This window comes from Curcuma longa, chromosome 10, assembly GCF_044706935.1.
Source record: "Curcuma longa cultivar G26 ecotype Majalengka, Jawa Barat chromosome 10, ITB_CL_G26_1.1, whole genome shotgun sequence".
Taxonomy (NCBI): domain Eukaryota; kingdom Viridiplantae; phylum Streptophyta; class Magnoliopsida; order Zingiberales; family Zingiberaceae; genus Curcuma; species Curcuma longa.
In genome coordinates this window covers 5070682-5080644 of record NC_133870.1, presented here as the reverse complement: position 1 = coordinate 5080644, position 9963 = coordinate 5070682, and the positions used below count along the sequence as shown (strand labels likewise).

The window sequence follows — 9963 nt, the reverse complement described above, 5'->3', positions numbered from 1 at the left end:
CCCAAGAGTCAACCTAAAAGTCAAATGGGGACGATATATACCAATTGTCCATCCCAGTCCCAGTCACACTGTCAGAGCCATGCCTGATTGCCATGGCCATGCAGCCATGCAACTGCAGCGGTCGAAAATAAAATGTGCCATGACCAGACGCACTAGTCCTCTATTTATTTTGTTCCCCAGCCCTGCAGCAGCAGCGGCACCCTCTCTTATTCCGTAATTGATCATCGAATGAATCGATTTTAATTATATCGGTTCAGTTTATTTTTAATTTTAATAGCAAAATTTGATCGATTCTATTTATTCAAAATAAATTTGATTAATTCAATTTCGATTTATTTGTTCATCGTATTTAGTTATAATCCATGGCAGCGGCTCTCATCACTAATTCCATGCACCATGGGACTTAACCTCGCCGCCGCCTGCAAACATTCATGAGCCTTAATGCGATCGACCTCGCTCGCTCTACGGCCGCCTAGCTATATATATGACTCTCTAGCTATCAATTTGTGGAGAATAGATTCCTTCAGCTGGCTACTGCGTCGAGGACCTGAGGCCTCACCTTCATGCATGCAAACGTACGTACTATACGCCTGTGAATCGCAAGTTTTAATTCTGAGTTTCAGAAACAAGGACGATCGAGCTAGCCATCTCTTTACATTAAATACGTTAATTAATTGTAGAGAGTACGTAGACGATCGACGACGACCATGCATGATCGATATATATAATGCTTCGCAGCTAGCTAGCTTATATAACAATTATATACGAACCAATTAATGGCTACCCACGAACCATTATGGGCCTTTTTATATAATCTCATTCTTCAATGATCCAGAGGATTGGAAGTAGAAAACTGAAATGTTGTTGGGACATGCAGAGTTTCAGTCTTTATTCGTGTATGTATATATGTATCTAGCTCTAGGTTAGCTGTAAATGATCGATGTTCGACAGCTGCTGCACCCCGAGCGAGGCAGTGCACTGTCGCCATTACTCAGGAATATGCTTTCTTTAAGTTTTGCTAAATGCGTAGTATGTGGCTGAAGAAGGAAGGAGGAAGAAGAAGCGTGGAGTTCTACAATTAATTTGCCATAAAAGGTGACGACTGAGAAGGAATCGAAGGCTTAATTATTATGATATATACGAAGTAGCTAGCTAGCTAGTCCATGCATGCATGCAAAGACGATGGACGACTGGGAATTCGCCGCGTGTCATTGTCACGATGGTGGGTATCAGCCATCTCTTCAGCAATCTGACTCTGTCTTGTTGATGCATGGGGGAGCAACGATTGGTGGTGGGTATCAGCCATTGATCTCTTCATGCCTGATTTTAGTTGTCTTGTTGATGGGGGCGCAACGATAGATGGTGGGCATCAGCCACGTGGCGTGTCAATATATATATATATATATATATATATATATAGGCTTAATCTATATATATGGTCTTTTAATTTATGATAATATTCAATTATTGGAGGTTGATGCAGGTGTAGTTGAGGACGTGGCTCCCTTTGAGGTAAAGGTCAAGAGTCAAATGAAGGTCAAAATTCGGACCGATCTGGTAAGATGGGTCAACACGGATCAATCTCGCCAGGGTGTGATATCTATCATTTTGGATTTAGACTGTACTTCGAACTCAACATGAGCTCAGTCTTGGCCCCCACTTGGGCCCCCGAAACCATCTTAGTCTCGGCTATCCCGGCCTCGCATCTCATCTCGGCTATCTCGACCTCGTATCTCATCTCGACCATCTCTGTCGTCTCGTCTCAGCCAATATAGTCTAGTCTCGGTCTTCTCGTCTCAACCAGCCTAGTCTCGGCATCTCGATCGTCTCGTCTCAGCCATCTCGACATTAAGTCTTGTTTTGGTCACTCTGTCTCGGCTGACTCCATCCTGGGCTTCCTCTTCACATCTTATGTGAATCGTTGTCTTACATGATCTACTAATTAAAGGGGAATGCGAATATTCTCACGGACACGCGGCAGTCCAAGAATGAGCAGATGTTCACGATGTTATTAGATCTGGTTCCTTCGGATATCTCTTTTTCTGCACACAAGGCCAAAAGGAAATGACTGTTGAATCTAGTCCCCTTGCAAGTTACTATAAGGATGCTATATCATCTGACGTGGAAATGTCTTGAGCCGATCTATAAAAAGCCTAAATCACAGTCTTATTCGAGGTTTGTCTCTACAAAATTCTTCTAGTATCATCTTCTTCTTTTGGATCTACATGCCCTCTTTTTTGAAGAATCATAACTTGAATATCGGAGTGGTTTATCATGATTCTCTGACATCAGTTTAATCTCTTCTTGAAGTGTGTGGTCCTCATCACCTCCCTCATCGAGCTCATCTAGGAGCGAGGTTGCATATGTCAGACTGTTCGTTGACTGATAACTTTGACTATTTACGATATTTAGTTAGAATAGAGGTCATTCTAAGCTAAATGTTGAAGGGAATGTTTAATTTGGCATAACCATAAAATTATTATAGTATATATGACCTTATGATTACATATTTGAATGAAGGATAGAAGATTATATAAAATGAAGAGAATTTCATGTATTTAACTGTCCTTTTATATATATATATATATATATAATATTTTAAATTTATTAGATAAGTGAATTAGGAAGAAAATTATCTATCTTTAAAATCTCTCACATATCAAAAAAAAAATTTAAAAAAAACACTTTTATCTGAAGGCCTTTCTCCCACATCCCTTTTGTCTTTCTTTGTCTCCCACTCGCATTCCCTCCGCTCCACTCGGACATTAATGCTTTCTTCTGTCTCCATCACACTCTCTACCCTTTCTCTCTCTATATATCCGATCGATCCTCCACCACGATCACAAACTAAAACAGACAAATCGAGATCAAGGGAATATATAAACAAAAGAAAGATCAGAAGAAGAAGAAGGAAGAAGGAAGAAGACAAGAAGATCGAGATATGCCTCAAGCTCCGTCGTCCACAAGGTGGTGCCCTACGCAGGAGCAGCTGATGATACTGGAGGAGCTGTACCGGGGCGGACTCCGAACGCCCGACGCGCCGCAGATACAGAAGATCACCGTCCGCCTCTCCTGCTACGGCAGGATCGAGGGCAAGAACGTCTTCTACTGGTTTCAGAACCACAAGGCCAGAGAGAGGCAGAAACTCCGCAAGAGGCTCATCACCATGCACCATCATCATCACCTGATCCATCTCCGCTCCCCCGCCACCACCGCGGCCACCGCCGCCGCCGCCGCCTCCAGATTTAATCCTAACTGTCGCGTCTTCTTCCGCGGCCATGACCAGCCTCATCCTCCCTTCTTCAACCAGGTCCAGTTCTTTCTTCGTCCCCGTAACCATCCATCTTCATATACAAATAAATTTATATAACAAATCTGCGTGTTCGATCGATTCGCAGGATGCGACGCAGGGATTAAATTTGCTGCGCAAGCTGGAAACGCAAGGGGAAGAAGAACTAACAAACAGCAGCGAAGCTCATGGCTTCGTCCAACAGTACTGCACCAATCCATGCTTCAATCCCCCCAAGACACTTGATTTATTCCCTACAAAAAGCACCTTCAGCTTCCAAAGCGAAGCCATCGATCAGTAAAACAATATATAAATAGATCAGAGAGAGAGAGAGAGAGAGAGAGAGAGATTAGTACTTGGAATGCAATTGTCTGACATGGATCAGTACTTGGAACTAACCATCTGCATGCACTATTTGATATCAGTTTGTTGATGTAACCATTGTTGCTGGCTTAGGGCAGAGGGCTTCTGTTTCTACGGACGTAGACTGATGCTTTTTTGGATGGATCTTGCTTTTGATTTATTTTTTAGTTTTTTAAAAAAAATTCTGGATATATATTGTGTCTGCATTGGGTTGATTCTAAAAGCTGCCAAAGGCAGCAGGAAGAGAGTACTCCGATGACTTGTAGATATCAAGCAGCTTTAAGGGTTCCAGACCTGCCAATAAATTTAGGCATGCAACATATATATAGCTCTGTTGCAAAATTAAGACAATATATATATATGCATGGCATAATGTTTTTCTTAATTGGGCATTTTACTATGAGATCATATATATCTCAGTTTCTTAATTTTCTCAAGTATATTACTCAAACAAACAAGAACTTATGCATAGAATATAGATGAATGTTTTAGAGAAAAATCAATAGTAATTAATTAATTGAAAGAAATTATTATATAGATACGTAGTTGCTGTGGACTATGGAAATCATTGGTTGCAGTGCCATGCATGCAGTCTCAAGTCACTGCAGCTAGTTTTGGCCTTTGGGGGACAAGGCATGGGCTTCAGTAACATGCAAGGAAGAGGTTCAGAGTTCCAGAGACAGCAAAATGGAAGATTTTACAGTAGTGTAATTCTTATTAATATTTTCATGTGCAATTCTCCACTCGTGTAATAATAATGTAATGTTGTGTTGTGTTTTTTAATTATTAAGATTGTTTGAAATGAATGACGCAATATAATATCAATATCTTATCATAATCCATTGATTAAATTAAGATTGAAAATTTAAGCCCTGGAGGTTATGCTGCGATGGTAAGAGTTCAAATATCATCCATGACACATTACACTTGAGTAGTTTAAAAAACTCATAACATTAGATCCTCCATCAAGATTTATTTACATTTTTCAATTTATTTTAATGGCTGATAGAAAATTTTTATAAGACCAATTAATTACCTCTAAAATTAATTGTATCGTAAGAACTAAATGGATTATCATAAAAAAGACAAATTAAGTTACAATGTTGCTTAATTTAAAGCCCAAGAAAGAACTCAATATAGCTTAAAATTAAATGCCAATATTGTTAAAGTCGAATAGATCAACTTTTTTTTTGAATTTAACGAATGTATAAATTAAGAGGAAGGCTGTCTTTTAGGATCGGACGAAGGAGGAAGGCGTGAATAACATTCAATCCCTTTTCATATCGTTCTTGTCTATAAATTAATACTATTTTTATAAATTCTGAGCACCTTTTAATGGTGGAGAAATTTCATAGATTATGCATAGAATGTGAAACTATACTTTTTTATTTTTCAACAATGGTGCAATAATACAAATAGTAATGATAAAAAAATATTATCAATAAAAGTTATTAAGACGTAGATCTTCTCTGGAAGTCCTGAATTGCGACTGCATTATTCTTGAAACCTCTTGGATCACACGAGTAATTTGGATTTTGAGAGCATAGAATAAGAATCTCAATGTTATTGTCCCTGAATGCCTGCCCTCCTTTTATAGCATTCTCTTGACCTACTCACATAACACCTATTTAATTTGGTCATCTGGAAGCTTTTCGAAGACCCTTATTGACTCAATTGCCGATTTGATCCTCACAAACTTTGAATCTTACTGACTTGACAACTTTTGATTACTTGAAACATATCTAGTTGTTTGAAGTTTGGTCAACTCCGATCCATTGACCGCCTTACTCGGAACTCTAATTTGACCTTTGAGTCATCCGGAAGCCTTTTGGTTGTTAGGACCTTCGAGTTGTCCAGATCACTTTTAGTCGCCTAGATCCTTCGTGTAGTCCAATCCAACTTTCTACAATACAAGATTAATCTACAAAGATATGTTATGCATAGTATATGGTCTACTTGACTTACTATCTTTCCTTGTACTTAGTCTACTTAATTTATCAGAACTTTTCATTTGTTTGGAGTTCACTCCTTCAAGACTTTCTTATTGCTTAGGTTACTATTAACCTATCAGGACTTCTTACCTTTGCCTAGGTTCAACATTGACCTGTTAAAACTTTTCACTTTGCCTAAGTTAATCTTGATCTAGCTATCAGGATTTCTTACTTTACCTAGGTCTCCTTTGACCTGTGTACTTCTCACTTTGCCTAGGTCAATCTTGACCTACAAGAAATTCTATTCAATTATCAAATATTCAATCGCTATTGATTTGCTTGAACTTTTACCAACTTATTTCTAAATATTTGATCAACTTTGACCTTTTTAGATTAACCCTTGATCAACCTTGACTAAATTACTTGATCAACTCTGACCAAATTACTTGATCAATTTTAACCCGACTAATACATATTATCAAATATCGAAACTTGAAGATTATTGCACTAGATTAAAAGCTTATTACCTTCATTACTAAAAAAAAGTTTCATTGATCAAATTTTAATATTTTTACTATATTACATAAGCACTCAATCACAATATATGATGTAAAATTATATTAAAAACTCATGTGATATTAAATTATATTGTGAGTGAAATGTAATTATTTATAAGTTGAGTATTAACTTTTTACAAAAGAAAATGACTACTATAAAAAAATATTTAGAACGAAAATAGAAAATTTTCATATTAAAAAAAAGTGGCAAAAAAAAATCTAAACTAAAATGCTTTTTATCATCGTCAAGGAAATTCGCGAGGCGCGCCACAATCGCATCGCTTTCCCGGCAGATCCGCCACCTTCTCCAACTCGCGCTTCGCCGCCGCCAGATCGCCCGCGAGATCAGATGCACCTCTCTTCTCCTCGATTCGCCGCCCGCCGTTTCCGGAGCTCAAATCCACTCCCCAACCAGGAAAATGAGGCACCGCACCGCCTTTGGCTCCTCCATCCACAGCCACCAAATTGCTCCTCTTTTGTTCGTCCCTCGCGAGACATGGCGTCTTTTAGGTCTCTGCCACTTTGTTTAATTCATTTGGAATCGCTGAACTTTTCTTCAGCGTTTTCTTTCTTTGCTGCAGATAAACTCTGATTCATTGGATCCCGATGGTTTGAATCGGAAAATTTTACATCGATCAGCAGGTTGTTTTCTCCTCCGCCATAGTAGAGATGGGGTGCTTCTCGTGTTTCTCATCCCCGGAGAAAAGGGGATCAGGAAAATTTAATCAACAAAGAATAGTACGGCCGCCTGCTGCAGAATCACCATCGCCTCGTAGCAGAGGCAGCGAGTTCCACAAAACACCAGGTCAGCGTTCCAAGTGTAGATAGAACTTCGCGATTCTGCTGATTCAAATTGAATTACAAATGTTCTTAACTAAAAAATTGCAACCATCAGCATGTGCCTGTAAATCAGAACAAGAACATTTCTATGATTAGAGGATTTGTTGGTTGCATAAATTTGTGTTTCTCCTCCATATCATACACGAAGAAGAAGAAGAAAGAATGTATAACAAAAAAAATTGCTTTTTGCAGAAGTTCAAACACAGAGTGCTGCACCATCTGCCTCACCTGAAATAGCAACACAAGAAGAAGTCACCAATGCTTCAACACCTAAAGCAGCTAACAATGGAGGTATTGCTGCCCAAACATACACATTTCGTGAGCTAGCATCAGCAACTAAGAATTTCCGCCCCGATAACCTTCTCGGCGAAGGCGGGTTCGGAAGAGTTTACAAGGGTACCCTTGGGGATGGTGGTCAGGTAATTCCTCTTCCAATTTTGCCATGAATTGTCTGAGTGAGGTCGTATCATGCAATGTGGAAATCATCTTTCTACATTTGCATCAGCTTGTGGCTGTCAAGCAACTGGACAGAAGTGGATCTCAAGGCAATGAAGAGTTTTATGTCGAGGTTTTGATGCTCAGCCTCCTCCACCATCAAAACCTGGTCAGCCTAATTGGCTACTGTGCAGATGGAACTCAGAGGCTCTTGGTCTATGAGTACATGCCTCTTGGCTCAGTGGAAGATCATCTGTTTGGTAATTCTATCCGCCACAGCCATCTTAATTCTTTACTGATACAACTTTTAGTCCTTAGTTGCCAAATTTTGAACTAAATTTGCAGAGATTGGTCCAGATGAGAAGCCACTAACCTGGTACAGTAGAATAAAGATAGCTGTTGGTGCTGCCAAAGGTTTGGAGTACCTCCATGAGAAAGCTAACCCCCCGATCATCTTCCGCGATTTAAAGTCGTCCAACATTTTGCTCGACGAAAATTGCAACGCAAAGCTATCAGACTTTGGACTCGCCAAGCTTGGCCCTGTCGGAGATCAATTTAATGGCCCCTCGAGGATAATGGGCACATATGGGTATTGTGCACCAGAGTATGCTAGCTCCGGCGAACTCACCTTGAAGTCAGATGTTTACAGTTTCGGAGTAGTATTGCTGGAGCTAGTTACCGGGAGAAGAGCCCTCGACACCACTAAGCCGATGGATGAACAGAATCTGGTGGCTTGGGTATGGTTCATGTAGAGGAACCAATGCACCTTGTTGATTCAGATGCTGCTGTTTGACATGCATGGTTTTGGCTTGTACAGGCACAACCGATATTCAAGGATCAAAGGAAGTACTGCAAGCTTGCTGACCCACTGCTCGGAGAGGACTACCCTGAGAGAGACCTGAACCAAGCCATTGCGGTGGCTGCGATGTGCGTGCAAGAGGAGGCTGCGGCTCGGCCATTCATGAGCGATGTTGTTGTGGCCTTGTGCCATCTTTCGGCTGCGACACCATCTGTCGATGCGCCCTGCCAGCCTCATCAGTCAAATACTAAGCAACCAGGTGAAAGAGAGCTTTGTAACAAACGAGATGCAAACCGTGAACGTGCTGTTGCAGAGGCCATGGAATGGGGATCTGCATTCAAGGCCGAAGTTTAAGTTCAGTTCAGTTCAATTTTTTCTTCTTTGTTGCTTCTTCTGGTGGTGGTGGACTCACTATCGAGCTTCATGTAAAGATGCTTGAAGACCAAGCAAAATAGAAGAATTCAACAAGGTTTGGCAATCAATAGCAGTAGCAAATGAAGATCAAGCAGAATAGCTAAGTAGGGGTTGATGTTTTTCACTTGTCGAATCAACAACAATTGATCTGTTCAAATTCTTGATGAACTATTCTTGTAACTTCACTGTAAGATAGGTCATGTACAAACCTTGTTGCTCAACTGCAAAAGGAATCCAAAATTTTTACAATACTATGTTTTTAAATGATATCAAAGCTCGAACACCTTGTAAGATTTAATATCTCTGGTGTTGAGTTGCAGAAACAAAAAATGAAGAGGATTATTGCATCCACTCTCACTTGTGTCATGGATGATTAAATCATGCCTCAAATTCATCTATAAGGAAAGTTTAGCTCCAATGATTAACTCAGTCATGTTTCTTGAAGGAAATATTATTGTCAAGATTGTCAACTCGATAAAATGACTGCTGTGTCATTTAATAAAACTAATTCAACTTCCTCAGCCTCCTGAATATTACCTATTCTGGAGATTTCCTACCTCACCAAGATGGCAGGTTGACACATCCTGCCCCTGGCCTCTCCTAATATGATAAATTTTTTGATGAATTGATCCGCCCAGCTATGAGTTGACTTGTTTAACCGTATTAGCTGCGATGTGTTATAGATATTTTCCTTTAGCGGGATGATAAACTTGAGATGTTGGCCACTTAGGAAGATAATTACACATTATTGAATTTATCCTGACGATCGATGAAAAATCTCCGTGGCACCAATCGCGTCATTCTAAAGATTTAGTCGAACATAATGTGCAACTCATTTGCGACAGAAGAATTAGGGTGCTTGGACGTGTTTCGGGGCTGAAACAGTAATAGTGTTATTTTTAAATTTTTTAATAAATTACTTATTATTTTGATTTATAGTTAAACCATTTAAGATTGCTTACAAGATGTGTCAGATAAGAAGTGTGAGATAATAATCCGAGATACACCTCCGTGAGCAATTATTATTTTTTATTTAAATTTTTTTACTTAATACTATAATTCAAACTTTAAATCTTTAAAAGAAAACATCTTAAATAATTTAATGATAAATCTAAAAAATAAACAAAAATAAAAAAATAATGACATTATTATTATTTTGGACGTCCAAAATCTTTTATCGCGGACGAGTCACACAATATATCAAATTTGATTGAATCGTCGAAAGTACGTAAAACGTAGAGATGACACTCAAAAATGGACACATTTGGAAAGTTTCTATAGATCGTTGGAAAATGTTGGGTCAGAGATGATTCGGTTTAACAATTAATTACCGGT

At 39.2% G+C, this 9963-nt stretch overlaps 1 protein-coding gene across 1 annotated transcript; it reads left to right on the top strand.

The window, feature by feature from the left end:
• The first annotated feature begins 6809 nt into the window (after window positions 1-6809).
• On the top strand, window positions 6810-8568 carry LOC141835667 (putative serine/threonine-protein kinase PBL25). Its single transcript, XM_074723037.1, has 5 exons — window positions 6810-6945; window positions 7173-7399; window positions 7486-7675; window positions 7761-8152; window positions 8233-8568. The coding sequence occupies exons 1-5, from the start codon at window positions 6810-6812 to the stop codon at window positions 8566-8568; spliced, it is 1281 nt and encodes a 426-aa protein (XP_074579138.1).
• The last annotated feature ends 1395 nt before the right edge of the window (window positions 8569-9963 follow it).

Coding starts and splice junctions, on each gene's coding strand:
- LOC141835667 (XM_074723037.1), top strand. CDS start 6,810: ATGGGGTGCTTCTCGTGTTTCTCATCCCCGGAGAAAAGGGGATCAGGA. Junction 6,946..7,172: donor CGAGTTCCACAAAACACCAG/GTCAGCGTTCCA, acceptor TGCTTTTTGCAG/AAGTTCAAACACAGAGTGCT. Junction 7,400..7,485: donor CCCTTGGGGATGGTGGTCAG/GTAATTCCTCTT, acceptor CATTTGCATCAG/CTTGTGGCTGTCAAGCAACT.